The 26,138-nt window shown below is 44.8% G+C and overlaps 1 protein-coding gene across 1 annotated transcript in view; it reads right to left on the bottom strand.

Moving 5' to 3' along the window:
* The window catches only part of SHC4 (SHC adaptor protein 4), a 141,448-nt gene extending 120,228 nt beyond the window's left edge, over nucleotides 1-21,220 (bottom strand). The window contains exon 1 of the mRNA XM_077472634.1: nucleotides 20,169-21,220. Within this exon, the coding sequence (XP_077328760.1) occupies nucleotides 20,169-20,729 (561 nt within the window). The 5' untranslated portion in view covers nucleotides 20,730-21,220. The remainder of the gene's footprint in view (nucleotides 1-20,168) is intronic.
* Nucleotides 21,221-26,138: the final 4,918 nt, after the last annotated feature.

The following is a 26,138-nucleotide window of genomic DNA, read 5'->3' as shown; positions in this document are numbered from 1 at the left end:
AATTTACCTCATGGGACTTCAACTTCCTGCTGAGGTAAATGACTGGGTGCTCTTCCCCGTTCCAGACCTGGGATAACACTGCTTCTAACCCAACGTCTGATGCATCAGTTTGTACCACGAAGTCCTTAGAGAAGTCTGGTGAGTACAACACTGGCTGGCTACATAAGGCTGTTTTTAAGGACTGAAATGCTTCTTCAGCCTCTGGGGACCATTTAACCATGACAGACTCTTTCCCTTTTGTCAGGTTGGTGAGAGGCACCGCCTGAGAAGCAAAATGGGGAATGAATCGTCGATAATAGCCAGCGATCCCCAGAAAGGCTCGTACCTGTTTCTTGCTGTTGGGACGTGGCCAACTCTGTATGGCCTCGACTTTATTTACTTGGGGTTTTATCACCCCCCTCCCAATAGTGTACCCAAGATATTTGGCCTCCTCCTGTCCAATGGTACACTTCTTTGGATTGGCCGTAAACCCAGCTTCCCGGATAGAGTCTAGGACTGCTTGTACTTTTGGCAAATGTGAGACCCAGTCTGTGCTATGGATAATCACATCATCCAGGTAAGCTGCAGCATATTTCTGATGGGGCTTCAGAATCTTATCCATTTTCCGCTGGAATGTTGCCGGTGCATTCTGTAACCCAAACGGCATTCTCTTATATTGGAATGCCCCATCTGGGGTTACAAACGCAGTTTTCTCCTTGGCCGACTCGGCCAGGGGAATTTGCCAATACCCTTTGGTGAGATCAAGAGTTGTCATATATCGGGCTGTTCCCAGCCGGTCAATCAACTCATCTATACGCGGCATGGGGTAGGTGTCAAATTTTGTAACTTTATTTAATTGTCGAAAATCGTTACAAAACCGCCAGCTCCCATCAGGTTTGGGCACTAGTACGATAGGACTGGACCAGTCACTCTGGGACTCCTCTATCACACCCAATTCCAGCATCCTCTGAACCTCCCCATGTATTGCCTCCCGTCAGGCCTCTGGTATTCTATAAGGTTTTAGTTTTACCCTTTCTCCTGGCGGGGTGATAATGTCATGCTCTACGCCAGATGTTTGTCCCGGAAGCTCAGAGAAAATCTCTTTGTTACGAAGTACAAACTCTTTAACCTCCTGTTGTTGGGGTTTCGATAAGGTGTCTGCTATTCCAACCTCAGGAACTAAGCAATCAGGCTGTACTTGTGACAAAGTCTCTGCGACTAGGGATTCCCTATCCCTCCAGGCTTTCAGCAGATTGACGTGATAGATCTGCTCCGGCTTTCGCCTTCCTGGCTGTCTAACCCTGTAGTTCACCTCACTAATTTTTTCAATTACTTCATATGGACCTTGCCATTTGGCCAGAAATTTGCTTTCTACCGTAGGGACTAGCACCAAGACCCTATCCCCCGGGGAAAAAGTACGGGTCTTGGCCCCACGGTTGTACACTCTCTGCTGTGCTAACTGCGCTTGGGTTAGATGTTCCTTTACAATTGGCATTACCTGTGCAATTCTATCTTGCATCAGGGCGACATGCTCAATCACACTCCTGTGAGGAGAACTCTCATTTTCCCAAGTTTCCTTGGCGATATCCAGCAGCCCTCTTGGGTGTCTCCCATAGAGCAACTCGAAGGGTGAGAAACCCGTAGAGGATTGGGGTACCTCCCTAATGGCAAACATCAGATAGGGTATTAGACAGTCCCAATTCTTTCCATCTCTATCCACCACCTTCTTTAACATTTGTTTTAGGGTTTTGTTGAATCTTTCAACCAACGCATCTGTTTGGGGGTGATACACAGATGTACGCAATTGTGTCACTTTGTACAACTTGCATAATTCTTTCATAACCCGGGACATAAAGGGTGTACCTTGGTCCGTAAGCAGTTCCTTACAAATACCCATGCGGCTAAAAACAAGAGATAGCTCTTTGGCTATGGTTTTGGCAGAGGTATTTCGAAGAGGAATTGCTTCCGGATAACGGGTGGCATAGTCCAATATAACCAAAATGTACTGATGCCCCCTGGCGGACTTCATTATCCATTTTTACGCTATCCTAGGACGACTATTCCAGATCACAGCCAGACTTCTTTTCTAAGCGGAGACCTCCACCTTAAGTAAAGGCAACTGGAACAGCCAGCAACGGAATACAACAACTCCTTCCGCATCCATATAGGCATCCCCTGATCAACTTGCGCGCTAATAGCCTCAAGCACGGCGGCAAGTCTGATACCTAGCCCCACCTCAGGATCAATACCCTGATCAGGATCATCATCTTAGGCCCATAGTACCATCAACAGCATCCACAAACCATGTGCTACTTCAAATACTCAGCTGAAGTTCTGCACAGACTAAGGAACATCAACACCACATTGCCATCTTCCATACAAAAAATACTTCAAAGAGAACAACTATTAAAAACCGGACGACAAGCAGCTCCCAACCACAGGAAGACATCTACTCGACCACTACAATTAGATTGCGCCTTGATTAACGCCAGGTCTGCAGTCAAACATAGACTGGAAGTACACGACTTCATCATCGAGAACAATGTAGACTGCCTCTTCATCACCGAAAGCTGGTTAACCTCTGACTGCAACACCATCCTCACCGAATTGGTGCCGGAAAACTACAGGATCCTAACCGAACACCGGATAGGGAAAAAAGGAGGAGGCCTAGCAGTGATCTTTAAAGGTCACCTGGATCTCACTAAACCATCATCTCAGAACCCAGTGTCTTTTATGGAAACCCTGACGCTACATTTTCAAACAACACCCCATGACACCACTCATATTCTACTGTGCTACAGACCACCGGGACCAAAGTCCAATCTTCTTTCACCCCTCACGGAATCCTTTGCAATGCACACCCTAAAATTCAAAAATTTCCTGGCACTCGGAGATTTCAACCTTTGGGCAAACGAGCCTAAAGACCCCATCGCAACTGCCTGCATCAATCAACTAGAAGAACTGGGTCTACAGCAACTGATAAAGACTCCCACGCATGGGTCAGGACACACCCTGGACCTCATTTTCAAACAGAACATCGACGTCAACATACTCGACAACATAACTCTGCCATGGACGGATCACCACGCCATCAAATTCAAAATCACTACCAACATGACCAACGCAAAACGGAAACCTGTAACAACGCACTGGACCAGATCGCATAAAAAACTGTACTCCGAAGCCTTCAAAACCACTCTGTCCAAAAAAATATCTACAATAACCTTAAACCACTCTACGGAGGAAACACTCAACTCCCTGAACAAGGCATTACTGCAATCAGCAGACTCGGTAGCACCAAAATGCAGGGCTCTCAACAGGAAGAAAAATGCTGGATGGTTTAATAGCTCCCTCTCCGTACTAAAGCAAGAACGCAGAAGAGCGGAAAGAACATGGAGAAGAAATCCCACCGAGGAAAACCTATTTAACTACAAAGGTCTGACAGAGAATTATCGGAAAGCAATCTTCAAAGCCAAAAAGGACCACTTCTCATATACAATCTCAACGGCCGCAAACCAACCACAGGAACTGTTTAAACTGGTTAATCAATCAATGAATCCGGTGTGCCTAGAACCCCCAGAAAGCGAATCCCAGGATTACTGTGACAAACTGTCTGATTTTTTCATCGATAAAGTCAAAACCATCAGGGAAACAATTTGTCAGAAGAAAACATCCAACCTCAGCCAGCAAATACATAAAGTGGATGTCCGCACCAACATACCGCAACCGCCAAAATTTTCACTATCCCCAATTACCGTAGACGCCGCAAAAAACTTCATTAATAAACTGCGTGACAGTACCTCACCTATTGACATCATCCCCACAAAACTACTGAAAGAATGCTCTGACATCGTGGCTCCAACCATAACCCACCTCATAAACCGATCATTCCACGAAGGGATTGTTCCCAGCATCCTCAAACAAGGCATCGTCAAACCTCTACTCAAGAAACCAAACCTGGACCCTCAGGATCCAAACAACCGTAGGCCGATTACAAGCCTCAACACCATTTCTAAGATCATGGAGAAAGCTGTAGTACATCAGCTACAACTTCACCTGGATACTCACAAACTCCTGGACCCGCTGCAATCAGGCTTCCGCCCGGGTCATGGAACAGAAACGGCTCTCCTCAAGATTTGGGATGACGCCCTCGAAGCAGCAGATGACGGAGAGCCGTGTCTCCTCGTACTGCTAGACCTAAGTGCAGCGTTTGATACAGTAGATCACAATACTCTACTCGTCCGCCTCACAGAAGTAGCCGGAGTCCAAGACATAGATCTCCAATGGTTTGCGTCCTTCCTAGGAAATCGGTCACAGACAGTGAAACTAGGAAAATTCCTCTCCAAAACTCGGGCAGTCACCTGCGGAGTCCCTCAAGGCTCTCCGTTGTCACCCGTTCTCTTCAACATTTACATTCGCCCACTCCTTCAAATCATCAGATGCTCAGATCTCTGCTTCCACTCTTACGCTGACGACACGCAACTTTATTTCCGGATCAATGGAAAAAAAGATCACCAACAACAACTTGAAAACTGCCTCAAATCAATAGAGGACTGGATGACCACCAACTCCCTCCAGCTGAACCAATCAAAGACAGAGCTTCTTATCTTACACCCAAATCATAAGCCCGCAACCAAAACCTCCTGGTCTCCACCAACCGTCTTTGGGCAGACTATCTCCCCAAAGACCAAAGCGAAGAGTCTCGGGGTTATATTAGATGCACAAATGTCAATGGATGCGCAAATAGGATCTGTAGTCAGTCGATCTCACCATCTGCTGCGAATGCTTCGCAGACTCATCCCTTTTATCCCAAAGAATGACAAAGCAGTGGTAGTTGGAACAATCATTAATTCACGACTGGACTACGCAAACTCGCTTTACATAGGATTACCACAATATCAACTTGCGCGATTACAACTGATCCAAAACACGGCGGCAAGGCTGATAACAGGAAAAAAACCCTGGGAATCCATTTCTCCTTCACTGAGGAGCTTACATTGGCTAACCGTAAAAAATCGGATCACGTTCAAGACCCTTTGCCTCACCCACAAATGCGTGCATAGAGAAGCTCCGCAATACCTAATGGAGAAAATAAATCATTACACACCAAACCGCAGTCTTCGATCAGCCAACAAAAACCTCCTCCTCGTGCCCAAAGCCCGGTATAAATCCAAGGGTGATCGGAGATTCGCTGTCCAAGGGCCTCGGCTATGGAATGCTCTACCAATCAACATCCGCCTGGAAGAAAATCACCTGGCTTTTAGGAACAAACTCAAGACCTTCCTCTTTTAGCAGATGATCAAAGCTCGCCACAGCGCCTAGAGGCGATTCAGTTCGCATTGTGCGCTATATAAGTATTTCATTCATTCATTCATTCATTATCGGACCTACCAAATCCATTGCGATCCTTTCAAAGGGGACCTCAATGATAGGAAGAGGTACCAGCGGGTTACGGAAATGTGGCATAGGTGCCGACTTCTGACACACCGGGCAGGAGGAACAATAATTTTCTATTTCCTTCATGACCCCAGGCCAATAGAATCTCTGCAATATCCTCTCTCTGGTTTTCTCTGTCCCCAGATGACCTCCCAGAATGTGCCCATGGGCCAATTCTAACACCAACTTCCTGTAAGGTTTGGGCACTACAAGTTGCTCAATGGTTTCTTCTGCCCTTTGAGCCACTCGATACAGCAGGTCCCTTTCCATAGTGAAGTAAGGATAAGGGCAAGTCTTATCCGGGTTCACTAACTCGCCATCTATTTTCACCACATTTTCCCGTGCCTTTATTAGGGCGGGGTCTTTTAACTGTTCTGTGGCAAAATTTTCCCTGTGAACCTCAAGATCCGAAAACTCCACAGACGGCATGTTTTCATCTGAGGATGTTGACTCCTCCCCAGTTTCTCGAGTTTCCCCCGCCAATACCGACAAGGGAAATTCAGGAGAGTCCTCACCACCCCCAGAGGAATTCTGGTCATCTTCCTGGTTTATAGGGGCACCAGTGGGGGGCTCAGGACAATCCCAGAGTTCCCAGAATTTTGGAAAATCCCTTCCCACAATAGCATCATGTGGTAAGTGAGACACTAACCCCACCTGATGAGAGAGGTTACCTTTGGGGGTCTCAAAAAACACTGAAGTTACAGGATACTCTCGGGTGTCCCCATGCACACAAATAACAGCCACCCTGTTCTTCCCAGAGACCTCTGTAGTAACTAATTCAGCTTTTATCAATGTTACCAGGCTACCTGAATCCAGCAACACATCAACATTTCTACCATTAATACACATTTTACATAAATGTTTCTCAGGTCCCCGAATGGCAGCGCATGCAACTGTCGCAAACAGCGACTGACGTCTCTCCCTTACAAAGTCACATTGCATAGGCTCATCCACAACGGGGCAATTGGCTGCAATATGTCCCTCTTGCCGGCAGCGGTAGCAAATAATCTTTTTCGCTGCCTCTTGCAGCATGGGCTTCCTGGGCTGCTCCCGCCAGACCTTAGGTAGAACTCCCACCCTCTCACTCTCTCCACCCTCACCCCTTGGAGTCATCTTACCCGCCACTGGAAATGATCTGGTCTTAGGGTGGAAAGTCCGTGAGTCCCTGGAAGAGGTGGTCAGGTTCTCTGTAGCCAAGTACCTCTCAACCAGATCCACAAGTTTATCTGCATTTTCTGGGTCTCCATGGCTTACCCAATTTTGGATGGCAGTAGGAAGAGCTCTCAGGAAACGATCCATAACAACACGTTCCACAATGTTTGGTGCGGTCAAAGTCTCTGGCTGCAGCCACTTCCTGCTCAGGTGAATAAGATCATACATTTGAGACCTGGGGGGTTTTCCAACCTGAAAAGTCCAATTATGCACACGCTGAGCCCGGACGGCCAGGGTGACACCCAGCCGTGCCAATATTTCTGTTTTTAGCACCACATAGTCTTTTGCTTGGTCAGGCTCTAGGTCATAATAAGCTTTCTGCGATTCCCCAGTTAACAGAGGGGCCACCAGTCCAGCCCATTGCTCCTTAGGCCACTTTTCCCTTTCAGCAGTCCTTTCAAATGTGGTCAAAAACACCTCCGGATCATCCTCTCCAGTCATTTTTGTCAATAAACGGCTCACACCAAAGGATGCGGTATTATTGTAACCACTTGCTTCATTGGTCTGCGGACGTTGCTGTATTAATGTTTCTATTTTCTGTTGAAAATTCTGCTCTTGTTTCTGCAATAGGTCTATAAAGCGGGCTTCAGATTGCTGCTGTGCTTGTTGCTGAGCTTCCAGGCTCTGCTGGTGAGCTTTCTGCTGGGCTGCAAGGCTCTGTTGTTGAGCTGCAAGGCTCTTTTGTAAAGCTGCATTTGTTTGCTGCTGATTTGCATTTGCTTGCTGCTGGTTTGCATTTGCTAGAGCCAGCTGTCTTAGTATCTCCTCCATGCTGGCCTTTTAAAAAAATTGAAAAAAAAACTGCCAAAATTCTCCACCAACTGTGAGGGGTTAGCTCGGCAGCGGGTGTGTGTGACCCCCTGGATGGGTACACAATACAAAATCAGGCACAGCAGACAGCGTTGTAGGTGCAAAAAAACAAAAGGTGCGGTTTATTTATGCTACATGCAGTGATACATAAAACAGCCAAACAAAAATAAAACATGAAAATAAGTCCTGGTCAGCTTGACCTCTAACTACACACTTAGATTTCCCTGTCTAACAACTGAGAGCAGCCTTGTGCTGCCCCAGTCCCTGTCCCTGTCCCTGTCGTAGAGGTTTGCCACACAGGCGTTAACTCACCGCACAGAACAGGTGTCACACTCCCCAGTCTATACAACACAAAAACTGGTTCCAGGATGGAGCATCTCCCTGAGCATGCTGGGGTTTTTTGTAGAGGTCTTAATGAGCCCACTTACTTCAGCTGGGCTCATTAACTCTTGCCCTCTAATTGTAAAGGTCTGCATAAAGCCTGAATCTAGGGCACACATATTTCCCATCCTGGATACAACCAGGTGACTTTACCTGCGTGCTGCCACAATATCAATGGATGAAAAGCATGGCTCACAGTAAAGATGTGTAAAGAACACATTCACATGCATGTCTTTTCTTAATAGACCAATTAAAAATGTTTGTATTTTTAATTCATTCATTACCATTAGAGTATATTTTTCATATTACCACGTAAAGCCCAATGAAACTCTATGTATTACTGTAATACAGTCAGGTTACATATGAGGCAATAAACACACTTCAGCCCTCGTTCTCACTGAATACGGCTTTGAAATCATGCGTGTTCATCTGAATCACACGTTTTTAAAGCCTCATTTAGTCCGACTTCGGGGGGCAACTTAAGAGACATCTGAGTGAGTTCATACATAGATGTCTATTGAAATCACCACCGAAGTCGCCAATAGTAGTGCAGAAACTACTTTTGGAAATCAGTGCAGTGGCGCGAAGTCAACATCACACCGATTGGGACGCTCCTATTGCCGGCAATAGGCTCCGATTTGACATGCAATTTGACCTGTCAAATCACGTTGATGTGAACAGGAGCTATAGCAGGGCTTACACCAGTCGAAAAAATAGTTCAAACCCATTTAAAAAAAAAAAAAAGGAACAAACGATATCGCCATCATCTAATAACTGAATTTTGAACGATAAATCATTCAATGGAGATAAATGAATACATTTTTCATTCGTTTTTTGCTTCTGGGTCACATATGCGCAATACCAACAGTCCAATTTTTAAAGGGCGAGAAACACATTAACCTTGCAATTAATCGTCCGTTCGGTAGACATTTTCCAAACATTTTCTTCGATTTTTTTTTTTTTTTGGATTACAGCGGGACAAAGCTGGATTCGCTATGCAATGCAGTTGATACCACTTTAACTTTTACTTTTTATTTTACCTGCTAAGTGCTGCAGAGAGGAATAAAATGAACGGTGTCGGCAGCACATAGGAGAGTCAGACCACGGCTCTTACACACAACGCTGTGTACCGGCTCTCCAGCAGTCTGACACAGCCCTCTGAACACCGCTCTCATCTCAACCTGGCCATACACGCTTCAGCAGGGTTAGGCTGAATTTCGATCCATGTATGGGATAGCTAGCTTTCACAAGTCGAGCTATCGATCGACTTGTGTACAACCAGCCTGTCAGGTTTTTTCCCGAATGATCGGTGCCACCAGCTATAGAAGGATCTGGCGTGCAGAATACAATGGCTCAGCGGGAAGGAATCCCCTATCCCAAAATCAAGCCGCTGTGTCTCATTACACATGCCTGCACAGGGATGCACAGAACACCTGTGCCCTTCACGCACCTGTAAGCTTATATACTACCATGTGAACGAAGCCTGATTCTTTACGTCATATCACTATGCATATGGGGGTAGTGAATCAAAGCCTCTATGGAGTTTTATACAGCCCCAAGGATAAGGGGCATCTATCATAGAGTTTGTTTCTAAATATCCTCACTTTATTTTGTCTTTTTGCTTTTGAATATGTTTGATATGCACACCTTTTGATTTTATTCGTTCTATTTTTCATTAGAAGAATATACGGATTTTAAGTGGATATACCTACCTGTCTAATTAAAAAAGAGTCCTGCGCAAATAATGCCACAAAAAATAAATAATGTATAAAAATGTGAAGAAAACAAGAGTCAATGTAAATATTTCAAAAATAAACACACCAATAGTGTAAGTGTGTAGTGAAAAAGCACTGGAGAAAGAACAGGACCAAATGTTCCAAAAGATCAGGCTCCCAGAACTCTCACCTCAGAGATGGAATAATAAGGCAAAAGAAAGTAATTCCAATGGACTTCTCCTTCACTTCTCTGTGCACAATCATCAAATGGTATAAACTTCTACCACTAGAGGGCCGATTCAATCTCTTATGAGTAATGCTGCAGCATATGTATCCTCGTGGTATGAAACTTAAAGAAAACACAGAGGGGAAGGGAGAGAAAAAGGGGACTCCAATAGTGTAGTGGTTTCCAAAACTGAACAAATTTATTTAAGAGAAAGCAAATAGACTCTCACATTTAAAAAGAAAATATCAAACAGAAAGAGATCTGGCGTGTACAGCCAGTCTTACGCTCGTTCCGGTATTCCTACGGCCACTCCCTACGCGTTACGTCACCACGTGACTTCTTCATTTTCTCTTCTAAGGGAAGAGTATATCTAATCTGGAATTGGGGGTGTTGTTTGAACTATGTGGTCTTTACCTGTAATGTGGAGTTTATTTTCTGGTCTCCCCTTAATCCGAATGCCCTGGTTGGCTTAAAAGAAAAATTTCCCCCCCCCCCCTTTTTTTCTGTTATATTCTAGGGATGGTGAGCTATATGCTTATACTGCAATGTATAGAATTGATGACATGCATGTTTATGCTCTGTTCAAACACAGATTACGAGTTAGCTTCCAAGCAATCAAGCCCTGAAGAAGCGTATATATAAACTGCGAAACCTGTTGGCTACTTAATTGTAACATCTCTGTTTGACATGTTGTATATATACAAATGTTTTTTTATACATGGGGATGTGTATTCTTCCCCTATTTTTTATGCTGTATGCCTTTATGTATGTAGCGGATGACATTTTGGATAAAATGTCATACGCATGTAAATTTAGTTTTTGCCTCAGAACAGTAGGGGTTCTGAGGGTTAATTAAGTAGGTAGGCCTTAACCCCAGTCTGGCCAGGCTGTGTTTGGAAGTTCTGCCTGATCATGTGAACGGTGAGGTGCACATGACAGGCCAAAACCAGGTCTGGTTGGATGTTTGGGTATCAGCCTTCTTGGAACCAATCAGTGGGAGTGCCGGGGGCCCGCTGGGGAGTCTGGGAAGAGGTACTTAAGGGGTGTGGGTCACGTGTTTGAGGAGAGGAGTTTGTGAGACCCGTGGGGGTCTGGTCTGGTTCCAGAACCGGGGTAGCCCCGTGAGGGGTCCCGGTCATGGGGTGTTCAATACCCCGCAACATGTTTCTGTGGAAGGCCCCTGATAGACACGTCTGGTCTGGGGTAGGGATCTGTCTGTTCCCGAGTCTCGGACCCGGCTGGTCCAAGGTGTCCGGGTGTGCTCTTGGCTTGGATAGGCACCACAGCTTATGGAAGTGACCGGAGGAGGATTCTTCGGAGGAGGGCCGGCAAGTGGCATCCTGGGAAGTGCCTGGTTACTGAGTTGGGAAGGACATTGACAAATTCACACTTTTCTAGTACCATTGAGGAGACGGAAACGTTCCAGGTACTGAGGAAAAGGTTCCTGTTCACCTTTAGTTACAACTTGTCCATGTTCACAGGACTGTTTCAAGTTTTTGAGTCAATGTGCTGACTGCCATGGTCTCTGGCTAGAGATCTGTTCAGCCTTGAAGTGCCCAGCTGCGAGTGGCTACTCTCTGGGTGGAATTAGAGACTTTGCTAGACCTGCAGTTCAAGGTGCCTGAGTTCTTCACCCGTGCCCTCTGTTCCCTAAGAGACTGTGTTGTTTGGAAGTTATTATCTCAAAATAAAACCTTTTAAAGCGGAGGTCCACCCTAAAGTGGACCTCCGCTCATCGGAACCCTCCCCCCCTCCGGCGCCACAATTGGCACCTTTCAGGGGGGAGGGGGGTGCAGATACCTGTACAGTACAGGTATTCTGCACCCACTTCCGGGATAGCTCTCTGCGGAAAGAGGCGTAGATTACGCCCCTTTCCGCAAGTGCCCGCCCCTTTCCGCAAGTGCCCCGCTGCCTGCTGGGAAAACACACAGATCCCAGAGGCAGCGGGGACCGTCCTTATTGCACAGCGCGACTCGCGCATGCGCAGTAGGGAACCGGGAAATGAAGCCGAAAGGCTCCATTTCCTGATTCCCATACCCAAGATGGCGGCGGCAGCACTCGAGACGATCTAGAGATCGACTTCGGGTGCCGACATCGCGGGCGCGCTGGACAGGTAAGTGTCACTATTTTAAAAGTCAGCAGCTGCAGTATTTGTAGCTGCTGGCTTTTAAAAAAAAAAAAAAAAACGCGGAGTCCCGGTGGACTCCCGCTTTAAAGAGGACTTCATCTGTGTCAGTGTTCAAGTTGTTGGGTATCAACCCTGGGAACCCCTAGACGTGGAAGAGCAGGCCGAGAGAAGGTAACTGGTAAGCCCAACAAGTCAAGGCCGCACAGCAAAGGATGTGGCGCTACATGTGTTTTTCTATTTTTCAATAGATTATGAAATGTTAATATGTTTGTTATTTGTCTAGAGGAGAACATTTAACACCCAAATCCAATACATATCACTTTCCCTAAGCCTATAGTAAGGCTTATCTGTAGGTACTGTGAATATCTCCTAATCTTGTACTGTTTAGGAAATATTCGCACTACATGCAACCAGTGACATCACATGCACTCTGAAGTGACAACCAGTGACATACCATGCTGAATCTTCAGAGCTGCGTGCCGCAGCCAAAGGTGACATCATCGTGGCACTGGCCACTTATGCAGCCGGAGTGCGTGAACCTGGAAGACCGGGGGGGAAAATGGAAGCCCTGTCAGCGCTGAAAGCGCAGTGATGAAGGGCTTAGTTTTAAGGTAAATCTCGCATAATGTGCTAGTATGCGCAGCACACTAGCACATTATGACATTGCCTTGAAGGGGATTATTTTTTTTTTAATCTGCAGTTTACTACCACTTTAAAGAGGAAGTAAACCCTGATGCGTTTACTTCCTCTTTTATTCCCTGCAAAGGCAAAGCATAATGGACTACTATGCATCACATAGTAGCCCATTATGTATCACTTACCTGACACAGGAGCCAGTGAAGTCACCGCTGTCCCCTGTAGTCCGGCGCATCCATTTTCTCATGGGTCTCGCCGCTCCGCCGCTGTCATTCGGCGAAGCCGCGATGAAGTCACTCCCACGCATGCTTTTTTTTCCCCACAAATAGAGCTTTCTTTTAAAGGTATTTGATTGACTCTGCGATTTTAATTTTTTGCGATATAAACGTAAAAAGACCGCAAATTTTGAAAAAAAATGATATTTTCTACTTTTTGTTATTAGAAAAATCCAATAAACTCAATTTTAGTCATACATTTAGGCCAAAATGTATTCAGCCACATGTCTTTGGTAAAAAAAAAAGTCAATAACTGTATATTTATTGGTTTGCGCAAAAGTTGTCACATCTACAAACTAAGGTACATTTTCTGGAATTTACGCAGCTTTTAATTTATGACTGCCTATCTCATTTCTTGAGGTGCTAAAATGGCAGGGCAGTACAAACCCCCCCAAATGACCCCATTTTGGAAAGTAGACACCCTAAGGAAATTGATAAGAGGCATGTTGAGCCCATTGAATATTTTATTTTTTTGCCTCAAGCGATTGAATAATGACAAAAAAAAAAAAAAAGTTGTCACTAAATGATATATTGCTCACACATGCCATGGTTATATGTGGAATTGTACCCCAAAATACAATCTGCTGCTTCTCCTGAGTATGGGGATACCACATGTGGTCGACTTTTTGGGAGCCTAGCCGCGTACGGGGCCCCGAAAGCCAAGCACCGCCTTCAGGATTTCTAAGGGCATACATTTGTAATTTCACTCCTCACTACCTATCACAGTTTTGAAGGCCATAAAATGCCAAGATGGCACAAAACCCCCACATATGACCCCATTTTGGAAAGTAGACACCCCAAGCTATTTGCTGAGAGGCATGTTGAGTCCATGGAATATTTTATATTTTGCCACAAGTTGCGGGAAAATTACAAACTTTATTTATTTTTCACAAAGTTGTCACTAAATGATATATTGCTCACACATGCTATGGGCATATGTGAAATTACACCCCAAAATAATTTCTGCTGCTTCTCCTGAGTACGGGGATACCACATATGTGGGACTTTTTGGGAGCCTAGCCGCGTACGGGGCCCCGAAAACCAAGCACCGCCTTCAGGCTTTCTAAGGGCGTAAATTTATGGTTTCACTCCTCACCACCTATTACAGTTTTGAAGGCCATAAAATGCCAAGATGGCACAAAACCCCCACAAATGACCCCATTTTAGAAAGTAGACACCCCAAGCTATTTGCTGAGAGGCATGTTGAGTCCATGGAATATTTTATATTTTGCCACAAGTTGCGGGAAAATTACAAACTTTTATTTTTTTTTATTTTTTTTTCACAAAGTTGTCACTAAATGATATATTGCTCACACATGCTATGGGCATATGTGAAATGACACCCCAAAATAAATTCTGCTGCTTCTCCTGAGTACGGGGATACCACATGTGTGGGACTTTTTGGGAGCCTAGCCGTGTACGGGGCCCCGAAACCCAAGCACCGCCTTCAGGATTTCTAAGGGTGTAAATTTTTACACCTCATCCCAGATCGCTCCTGCACGATCGGGCCCCCACCTGCGGGAAGGCAGGGACGTACAGGTACGCCCATATGCCTGCCCATGCCATTCTGTCGACGTACATCGTCGTGCGGCGGTCGGCAAGTGGTTAATCTAGGCTTACCTGTAGGTCAAAGTGTGTTGTAAGGGTTTACAATCACTTTAAGTGCAATAAAAGAACTTTTAGCAATTACAAAGTACAATTATTTTCACAAGTTTCTACATTTGTTTTTTTTTTTGAAAAGGGACAATTGACCAAGATAGAGAGACAGAGGGATTTAGTCCAAAAAAAAAGGGACAGTCCCTCCAAATGACTGACAGTTGCAAGCTATGTTATATATATTATATAAAGGTCATACACTAGTTTCTCCAATATCTGACTCCTACAGTGATGTTGCTTGTAGGCGTGCACAGCCTATTGCATTAGGGTGTCCACCCCACAGCTCAAACAAAAATGTGTATATATATATTATTTATTGATTTATTTACACTATATTACCAAAAGTATTGGGACACCAGCCTTGACAAGCACATGAACTTTAATGGCATCCCAATCTTAGTCTGTTGGGTTCAATATTGAGTTGGCCCACTCTTTGCAGCTACAACAAGTTCAACTCTTCTAGGAAGCCTGTCCACAAGGTTTAGGAGTGTGTCTATGGGAATGTTTGATCATTCTTCCACAATACCATTTGTGAGGTCAGACACTGATGTGGATGAGAAGGTCTGGCTCGCAGTCTCCACTCTAATGTGAAGGCCAGTCGAGTTCCTCCACCCCAAACTTGCTCATTCATGTCTTTATGGACCTTGCTTTGTGCACTGGTCCAAATCATTTGTTAGAGGGGGGATTATGGTGTGGGGTTGTTTTTCAGGGGTTGGGCTTGTCCCCTTAGTTCCAGTGAAAAGAACTCTTAAAGCGTCAGCATACCAAGACATTTTGGACAATTTTATGCTCCCAACTTTGTGGGAACAGTTTGGGGATGGCCCCTTCTTGTTCCAACATGACTGCGCACAAAGCAAGGTCTATAAAGACATGGACTTAGCAAGAGTGGTGGAAAATTAACTTCAAGTGCAAAAATTCACATTATAATAGTAAACTTAACATATAAAATTAAGTGCAACAATCTAAAAAAAAATCCAAAGTGCTATAATGGATCCTCCCAACTAAGAAGTTGTTCCACTTGAAGTTAATTTGTATTGTAATCATCTGTAGAGGGGTCTCCACCATCCCTGCTAAGTTAAAAAAAAATTGTATGTCTTATTCTCCTTTTGATGTGTATTACATGTGACATCACATATCACTGGAATTATTGTACTTCAACTTAATCTGTATGACAAATATCCATAGGAGGGGATTTCACCATCCCGGCTAAGTCTAATTTCTTATGTTTTTTTTCAGTTTGATGTATATTATATGTGACGTTACATATCACAGAGACAATAAAGAAATATAGTGTCACATTGCCCACCAATGTCAGCATACAGTGCCCACCAGTGGCAGCAATCAGTGCCCACCACTGCCCACAAGTGCCACCAATCAGTGCCCATTAGCCATGCCAGTCAGTGCTGGCAACCAATGCCGCCTATCAGTGCTGCCCATCAATGCCCATCACTGCTGACCATCAATGCCCATCAGTGTCGCCCATCAGTGCCACTCAATGCCCATATGTACTGCCTCTCTGTGCCGCCTATAAGTGCCTGCCACTGCCACCTATCAGTGCCCACCAGTGCTGCCTATTAGTGCCCATCAGTGCCACCTAACAGCACCCATCAGTGCCAACTATCAGTGCTCAGTGTCACATATCAGTGCCCATAAGTGTGGCATATTAGTGCCCCCCTCATCAGTGCCACCTAACAGCACCCATCAGTGCCACCTATCAGTGCTCAGTGTCACATATCAGTGCCCATAAGTGTGGCATATTAGTGCCCCCTCATCAGTGCCACCTAACAGCGCCCATCAGTGCCACCTATCAGTGCTCAGTGTCACATATCAGTGCCCATAAGTGTGGCAAATTAGTGCCCCCTCATCAGTGCCACCTATCAGTGCCACATATCAGTGCTCATCAGTGTGGCATATTAGTGCTCCCTCATCAGTGCCACCTCATCAGTGCCCATACATGCCAGCTCATCAGTGCCCACCAGTTCAGCCTATCAGTGCCCATCAGTGCCTCCTCATAAGCACACATCAGTGAAGGTGAAACATTACTTAGTTACAAAATTTACTGACAGAAAAAAAGTAAAAAACATTTTTTTTCTAAATTTTTGGTCTTTTTTTTTTTGTAAAAACTAAAAAACCCAGCAGTGATTAAATACCACCAAAAGAAAGTTCTATTTGTGTGAAGAAAATGATAAAAAATGTGCTTGGGTACAGTGTAGCATGAATTGTCATTCAAAGTGCAACAGAGCTGAAAGCTGAAATATGGCCTGGGCAGGAAGGGGGTGTAAGTGCCCGGTAGGCAAGTGGTTAAATATTTATTGTTTTAGTTTTCAATAGAAATTCTGTCATTTTTCAGGTTGTCAGTAAATTTCCTATATTTTGTCAGTAAAAAATGTTGCAGGAGGTTGGCAAGCCTACTTTGGAGTGTAGGAGGAAACTGGATTCCCCGGCACAAAGTAAAGCAAGCACAGGGAGGACATGCAAACTCCATGCAGATAGAGTCCTGGTTGGAAAGCGAACCAAGGACCCCAGTGCTGCAAGGCAGAAGTATTACTCACTAAGCGTAATGGGGGGGGGGGGGGATTTACTACACTGGAGCACTCAGAATCTGGTGCGGCTGTATATGGTAGCCAATCAGCTTTTAACGTCAGCTTGTTTAATTAACCCTTTCGCTGACAGGTCGTACGTCGCATGGACCTCACAGCAAGGAGGGTATCACACACAATCCGATGGCTGCAACCACCTGCCTGTCAGGTAAAAGCATTCGGGAGGCTGCGATGCCGCCTGATTGCTCACTCATACCCTTGGTACCGGCAAGTTTCCCCCACCATCTATTCTGAGCTCTGCTTGCCCACCTGCGGGCCCAGGACTGACATGGAGGTTGCCGGAGGGAGAAGAGTGAACACACATCTGCTCTCCTCCCCTTTTTTTGTTGTAACCCGGAAATGTCTATGACCTCACTTCTGGGCCACCTGTCACTTTCCACCAGCTAGCATAGCAGGGAAGCAATGTTTTTAATGCGATCTGCATTGCAAAACATTCAGTGGAGCACCGAGGAGACATGCAGGGTCTAAAAAAGTTACACCCAAACACATAAAATCCCCTCAAATTTTTTTGAGGCCCCCCTCACCCCCACATATACAGACACATACGAATGTAAATGCATGGGTCGGGGTCGGGGGCACCTACATGTGAAAACTTCAATTACAATACACATGTTACATATTGTCGCCGCATGCCGGAGTGAGTGCAATAATTCTAGCACAAGACCTCCTCCATAATACTAAACTGATGATCTATAGGGGGCTTTTAAAGTGTCACCTATAGAAAATATAGGGCACTGAAGTTTGTCCCCATTTCACGGGCGCACACAAATTTAAAGTTTGACATGTTGGGAATCCATTTACTCTGTGCAACTTGGTCTTTTTTATTTTACCAAACACTTGGGTAGTTTATTGCATTTGTTTGCCCTAAAATTCACTTTAGTGTGTCTTTTACTGAAATTTTGCGTTTCCAAGACTTTTGTAGTAATATCGGGTGACATAAAAAATTGGAACTACCGCTATTTTATTCTCTAAGGTGTCGGTTTTCAGAAAATATGTTTGGAGGTTTTTGTGTAATCTCAGGGCTTAAAATGATTTTTTTAACCGCTTCAATACAGGGCACTTTCACCCCTTTCCTGCCCAGGCCATTTTTCAGAGCTGTCGCACTTTGAATGACAATTGCACGGTCATGCAACACTGTACACAAATTCATTTTTAATAATTTTCTTCACACAAATAGAGATTTCTTTTGGTGGTATTTAATCACTGCTGGGTTTGTGTTTTGTTTTTAAAGTAAAAAGACAGAATTTTGAAAAAAAAAAAAAAGTTTTTCTTAGTTTCTGTCAGTAATTTTTGTAAATAAGTAGTTTTTCTCCTTCACTGATGTGCACTGATAGGGCGGCACTTATGGGCATTGATTAGGTGGCACTAATATGCTGGGTTGATGGGCACTGGTGGGCACAGATAGACGGTACGGATAGGCAGCACTGATGAGCAGGCACTGAAAGGCTGCACTGACTGGCATCACTTATGGGCACTAATTGCTGCCACTAATGGGTGCTGCTGGGGCTTTCCTGTAATCAGCGCACTGATGAGCAGGCACTGAAAGTAGGGTTGCCACCTTTTGTTCAAATCAATCCCCGAACACTTTAGCGGCGCACGGCAATTTTTTTTAATAGTATAAACGATACATATATTTTGCTATTGAATCATAATCATATGACGTTAATAACAAGAGTCCCCCTTTACATCAGGGTCCACAGAGTTCCCCTTTTACATTTGAACTTGCAGAGTTCCCTTTCACTGTAAGGGGGGACTCTGCAGACTCTGATGTAAGGGAGAACTCTGGGGCCTCTAACATAAAGGATGCTCTTGGAACCCTGATCTAAGGGGGAACACTGAGAACTCTGATGTACGGGGAGGACTCTGATGTAGGGGGAACACTGTAGCCTCTGGTGTAAAGGGGAACTCTGATGTAAGGGGTGCTGTGAGAACTCTGATTTACCTTAGTGTACTCACTTAGAAGCAGGAGAGAGAAGGGGGGGGGGGGAAGACTTCAGTTACAGACAGGGATGGATGGTGAGCTCACTCATCCCTTGGCAGACAGCTCTTCTCAATCCAGATGTATTTGAGGCTGCTGGACTTCAAATTTCCGGCCCCAACTTTCTGAGGCACAGCGCCAGGGATTGGAGTGTGGGCAGACACAGAGGGGTGGGGGAAAGAGGTGCAGATTTAGCCCTCTCTCCTCTCCCTTCTGTGTGTGTGTTTGGGGGGGATTGTTAGTGCTAGTTTTGGGCATAGTGAAAATGTGTAACAGACACTCTCAGCTTAGACAACTGCAGCCAGCAACCCTGCTTGGAGGCCATAGTCCAGTCTAAATAATGTGTCTGGGTTTCAGGCTGTCTGAAACCCGGACACATGATTCCAAACCCGAACTGTCCGGGTGAATCCTGGACAGGTGGCAACCCTAACTGAAAGGCTGCACTGACTGGCATCACTAATGGGCACTGATGAGCACTAATTGGTGGCACTAATGGGCATTGCTGGGGCTTTCCTGTAATCAGGGCACTGATTACCTGCCCTGGTCTCCCCTGTGAGGAAATACCACTGATTGGCACTCCTCTCCACACACTTTGTCAGTGTGAGGCAATGAGAGCCAATTAACGGCACTTACATGTGACCGGCTGTGATTGGACACAGCCGATCACATTGTTAAAGAGCAGTGCCATCGGCTCTTTACAGAGATCGGGGTCTTAGAAACACATGGCACGGCCGATTAAATGGCGTCCACCCAGAACGAGAGCCGCACCGTCCCGCCTTCATTTGACGGCAAGTGTTTAAACGTGTGCAAAAATGTAAGAAAAGCCTCTGGCAGCGAAAAGGTTAAGCTTTGAAAATAAAACCTGGAAGCTGATTGGTTTCTATGCAGAGCTGCGCAGATCTTGCACTCTCCAGCTTTAGTAAATCTCCCTCACTGTGCTGTATTGTGTATCTTTGCATAGCCCCATGAAGCTGACTGTAGCACCAAGCTGTAGTGTTCCTAGTACAGGACAGTTTATTCCTCTTCTACACCATAAAGCAGAACACAATAAACTTACTCCCTTCCAAACCTATTTTCTACATATAAAGTGCAAGCTCTTGGGTTAGACTATGAACACTCTGTTTTGTATTACTCACTTTGACGCAGTAGCAGAGTACGGGTCCCATGTTGACATGTTTGGTGAGGCTGATGTTCTGCTCAGGTGCAGATTTCTCGCTCTCTGGCAGGATGCAGTCCTCCGGGGGATTTGCATTTGCGTCCACATCCTGCTTGACTTGAGAAGGGCGCACGTAGCTGTTGAAAGTGATCTCTGTAGCCGTTGGGCTCCTCTGATCTCTGTGGGCATCGTTCAGTTTTAACCTGGGCACCTCTTTTGTGCCCAGCGAAAAGTTTCTGAGCCTCATTAGGCTGCCCGAGCCGGGGAGTTTAAAATGGGACATTTTGGGTATCAAAGTGCATAGTGTGGCGGAACTGTCCGGTGTCACCAGCGTGAGGCTTTCAACCGGTAAGAAGGAAGTAGCAGCTGCATGGGAATTGGCACATCCTTTGGCATTGAGAGGGGGGTTCTGCGCACATTCTTCTGTCGATGTTAAAGAGTCATTCCGGAAACGACTGTATTTCGCCCTCTGAAGCATCCCTGGGTATCTCAAGAAAGATTTGCGCAGTATTTGCCCGCTTGGCTTTCTGGGATCTCTCATAGCCTTCTTAGGTTCTTCATCTGTAAAAAGTAGAAGCCTTATTACACAACCATCACATCCATGGAACGCTCATCTTGGAATATTAAGTTACATATCAAAATGTAAGAAAAAAAATAAAAATATTGCATTGCAGAATTCCGCTTGCAAAAGTAAAATCGGTGCAATGATATATATAAAAAAATATATTATTTGCTCAAAATGTATTTTTTTTTTATATATGAGAAGCTGAATGATCTATAAAAGAGGATCAGATGGTAGTGGGTAAAAATCCAGCCTGAGGATGTGGAATAGAGGAGCTTGCTGCTTTCAGGAATATCAGATGAGACAGCACCAACATCCATAGATCCGGGGTGAAGCGTCGCCCGTCATCCTCTGCACAGCCCATGGCACGCTGGCAGCATCCTGGAGGCAAAGAGTTTGGAGGCGTAGCAATTTATTATGAATGAACTGCACTGAATGAAATGCTCCCTGTGTTTGCACGCTATCAATCTGTGAATGAAGCTGAGAATGGCTGTAATTGACTCACCATCCCGAGGGTGTTCAGCATTCATCCAATAGGAGGATGGCAGGATGACTCATACAGGACAAAAACACAAAGCTACTAGTTACAGCTCAGATGTGTAGATGTCATGACAATGAGAAAATACACGACAGACACAGCGTGCATTATATAGAGCAGAGAAAAATAAATTGTAATAAAAATGCTAGAATTTATTTTATTTAAAAAAATGTATATTCCAGACACCATGAAATGCTAAATGATTTGGCTTTTGAGTCATTTCCTATTCTGCACAGAAGCTTGTTTAGGATGTATTATTATGTCATGCAGTTGTCTGTGCGACTTTGCAACACACATGGGCAAAACAAGAGGTGATCAGGGTAAAGCTGAGCACCAGGAAAACGAAAAAGTCTTCCTTTGCAGTGGGGCTCAAAGGGTTAAAACGATTATAAGCCCGGGTTCACACTTATGCGATGCAGGAGACGCAGTGAATCCTGTGCGTTTCCTACGCCGCATTGCAATCGCATGGCGTCCGAACGATCTGCTGCGGGTGTCAATGTTATCTTAACGACACCCCGAATCGAAAAAAAATGCAGTGAGATTGCCAGAATCACATACCCATGAAATGCGATTTAGGTGCGGGGGGGGGGGGGGAAAGGGTCCTACGCCATTTTGGTGCAGATGCAATTTGTATGGCTGAAATTGCAATGCACAGACGTTGCATGTGCAAATCACATGCAGTGTCTACATTGCACAAGGGTAAAATAAACATGTTATACTTGCCTGCTCTGTGTGATGGTTTTGCACAGAGCAGCCCCCAATCCTCTTCTTTCATAGGCCACCTGCTGGTGCTCCTGGCTCCTCCCCCTTAACCAGTTCTCCCAATAGCAAGCTGATTGTTAATGGGGGCGCTGGTGCATGCTTGCTACTGAGCCCCACTCTATACATCCAAAAGAAACATAGAACCACAGCTTCCTCATTGACTCATGGCTGTGATTGACAGCATTGGGAGCCAATGGCTCCTGCTGCTGTCTCAGCCAATGAGGAGAGGGAGACCCGAGAGAGCTGAGGCTCCCATGCACATTGCTGGATCAAGAGGAAGCTCAGATGAGTATTAGGGGGCTGTGGGGGAAGAAGGACACTGAAGGTTTTTTACCTTTATGCATTAGGATGAAAAAAGCTAAATATATATCATATATTAATTTAACACTGTATTGCAATGATTTCTACTCCTATTACTCTGAAGTATCTTAAAGTGATACCAAAGTCTCTTTTTTTTTCTATAAAAAAAAAAAAAAAAAAAAAAAAAAAAAAACTTATCTGCCCTGTGCAGTGGATTTGCATAAAGCAGCCCTGATCCTACTCTTCTCAGGTCCCTCTTCAGCTCTCCTGGCCCCTTCCTACTGCCAAGTGCCCCCACAGCAAGCAGCTTGCTATGGGGCAGTCGAGCCGAGCCGCAGCTTTGTGTATCCACCTTGTGTATTACGCCTCATTGGCTAACTGACTTTAATTGACAGCAGTGGGAGCCAATGGTGCTACTGCTGTGTTCCAGCCAATCAGGAGGGAGAGTCCCGCATGGCCGACACACTCATGGACATCACTGGATGGAGATGGGGCTCAAGTAAGTATTAGGGAAGGCTGCTGCACACAGAAGGTTTTTTATCTTATTGCATAGAATGAAGACAAAAAACCTTCAGCCTTCACAACCGCTTCAATGTTGGTAAACGTTCTTTGTGAAGATCACAAGAACACATTTACTTCCTTGAATTCCATGACACGTAGTCACTATACCCTGTGGGTTGGCTCTACTATGTCACACATTTCACACAGCCTGCCTTCTGAACTACAGAGGTGCTAAGAGGAGGAGTTTTGGGAGGCGGAGTCAGCACAGGAATCACTACTTGCAGGCAGCAAAGTACCATGGGATATGTAGTCCTCAGATATTGAGGAGATGCTGCAAAGCATACAGAGAGGTTATGGAAAGAGACAGCCAGCAGACAGGCAGAACTCATAACATGAAAAGGAGAGCTTTCAAGTAATCTTACCAATATATATATATTATATATATATATATATATATATATATATATATATATATATATATATATATATATTGGTATGTCAAAAATAACTCTTGTTTATGCAGCAGCATGCTGTAAAGAACTGGGTCCCCCTTATCTGTGAAGAGGTTGGTTGCCCTGTTATCAGTGTCAGTAGCTCACCAACATTCTCAGGCTCCAGTCCTGAGGTCTTTTTACTGTTTATTGCAAATCACAGACACTATATGCCGGAATATTCTTCCACCAACAGACAGAGGGTCATCAACAACTAGGTTTAGAGAGAACCTGCACAAACCTAACAAATATATTGCAGCACAAGGGACTACAGCCCAGACATAACAATACATTTATCCAGTTCAGGGTAGGGGTGCTACACTTGGGGGGAGTCACCTCTCAAACTCCACAAATGTCTCCTATCCCTTTCCCTGTGATGGTGCTTAGCCCAACCAGCAACTAATCAAAAGACAGCCTGGCCCAGGCAGCCAATCAGAAATCCTCCCGCCTTAGGGCTGCTAGAGGCAGCACCTCTTCAGTTGTAGCAACAGCCAATCAGGGCACAGTCTAAGCTCCTCTCTCCCTGCAGTTGCCCATCACTTTTTTTGCGATTCGGCACTGCGATGCTTTAACTGACAATTGCGTGGTCATGCGACGTGGGTCCCAAACAAAATTGACGTCCTTTTTTTCCCACAAATAGAGCTTTCTCTACCTGGTATTTGATCACCCCTGTGTTTTTTTTTTTTTGCGCTATAAACAAAAAAAGAGCGAAAATTTTGAAAAAAAAAAACAATATTTTTAACTTTTTGCTATAATAAATATCCCTAAAAAATATTTACAAAAAAAAACATTTTTTTCCTCAGTTTAGACCGATATGTATTCTACATATTTTTGGTAAAAAAAAAAAATCGCCATAAGCGTTTATTGATTGGTTTGCGCAAAAGTTATAGCGTTTACAAAATAGGGGATAGTTTTATGGCATTTTAATTAATATATATTTTATTTATTAGTAATGGCGGCAATCAGCGATTTTTATCGTGACTGCGACATTATGGTGGACACATCGGACACTTTTGGCGCGATTTTGGGACCATTCACATTTATACAGTAATCAGTGCAATTAAAAATGCATTGATTACTGTGGAAATGTGACTGGCAGTGAAGGGGTTAAGTGTGTCCTAGGGAGTGCTTCTAATGGTGGGGGGGTGTGGCTGAGTGTGACACGACACTGATCACTTCTCCCGATTACAGGGAGTGGTGATCGGTGACAGTGTCACTAGGCAAACGGGAGATGCTTGTTTACATTAGCATTTCCCCATTCTTCCTCTCCATCAGACGATCGCGCTCATGAAGCTCCCGGCAGGCGTGCCCACAACCCGCCTCTTAAAGGGCAATGTACAGGTATGCGATTTTGCCTGTACATGCCCTTCTGCTGCAGTATATCTGCGTGGGGCGGTCAGGAAGCGGTTACAGTGCAGGTTGAGGAGACATTTACTTTTCTTATAGGTAAGCCTTTCTATAGGCAAAAATGGTCCATGGGAGTTTACTCCCACTTTGGGGCTCAGTTGCAAAGTGTCAAAAGTGATCATATTCCATTTAGGCATTGGAAAAAGCATTGAGCAGCTTCATTTGGCGCGACTTGAACACATGTATAACGCTTTCAAAATGCACAGCTATGTGCGCGTTAAAGACTGCCCTAAAGATCAGCGCCTACACAAGCTTTAATGAGTACAGAGCTGCTTTCATACCTTATATCTGCACGTAGCTCAGCTTTAAAGGTCCGCCCTATGCTACTGGATGGCACTTGAGCGCCGGATTACATATACAGTATATACATGATCTGATACTTCTGGGTAGGGGGGCGCGCATGTGTGCTGCCGGTGACTAGCTTCCGCTGCGATTACATACATTGGAAGCTGATCAGCATGTGCACGGTATCCGATATCTGCCGGAACCCACCGATGGTTCAACAGAGAGGCGGCACGGCGATCTACCTATGTAAATAAGGCTGATCGTCATTCTGACAGGAGGGAAGGGGTGGAATTTGTGTCCCTGCAAAGCAGGAAATAAGTTTCACCTCTTCCCCTAGTAAAAGCTCCTCACACAGTACACATAAACACTGGCTAGGCAAACAGTTAACCGCTTCCCAGCCAGTGTCAGTAGCATCATTAGTGTCACTGGTTCCTCAGCTTCGGAGACTTAGTGACGATTGTTTACACGCCAAAGCTGCATTTCCCTGCACGTTTTAAAGTTTTTTGATGTAAGTGTAATATTTTTGGATTTTATGAATAAACCTCGTAATATTACACTGTATATACTCTTTTCCCCTTCATTGCCATACACTCCTATGGATGCCCAATCACTGTGAAAGTTGGGAAGGATCCAGGATATTCATGTTTTAAACATACCCTGTGAAGTGTCAATACATCCCACCTTACCACTTACCAGTGACAGGAGATACTAACAGGCAGGTTTAAAGCTTCTTTCTGGTGAGTGGGGACCACCAACAGTCACCTGAGAACTACTACAACTGTTTTACAAGTCCAGCACACCATCTTGGATGGACTTTATATGATTGCACTTTATATTTGCACTGAGAACTTTATACCATATTGTTAAGTCATATCATGATATTGTATATGTCGATAAAGGTTTGCTAGATATTATATTGGTTTGAGCTATAAGAGCAGTGCTGAGATTAATATTTTTTTTTTTTTAAATCTCATTTCTAGATCTATAGGTCTGATTCTATGGACATGACACTTTGAAAAATCATGATCCCTGTAAGGCTACATTTGCAGTGAATTTGGCTGGATGCACATAAAGTGTGGCGATCATTGGCTTTGCAAACATATA

Source organism: Lithobates pipiens, unplaced genomic scaffold, assembly GCF_037356315.1.
Source record: "Lithobates pipiens isolate NorthernLeopardFrog02 unplaced genomic scaffold, aLitPip1_a1.2 Scaffold_8, whole genome shotgun sequence".
In the NCBI taxonomy this organism is placed as follows: domain Eukaryota; kingdom Metazoa; phylum Chordata; class Amphibia; order Anura; family Ranidae; genus Lithobates; species Lithobates pipiens.
Note: the sequence above shows the minus strand (reverse complement) of the source record. Positions and strands in the feature narration are given on the sequence as shown.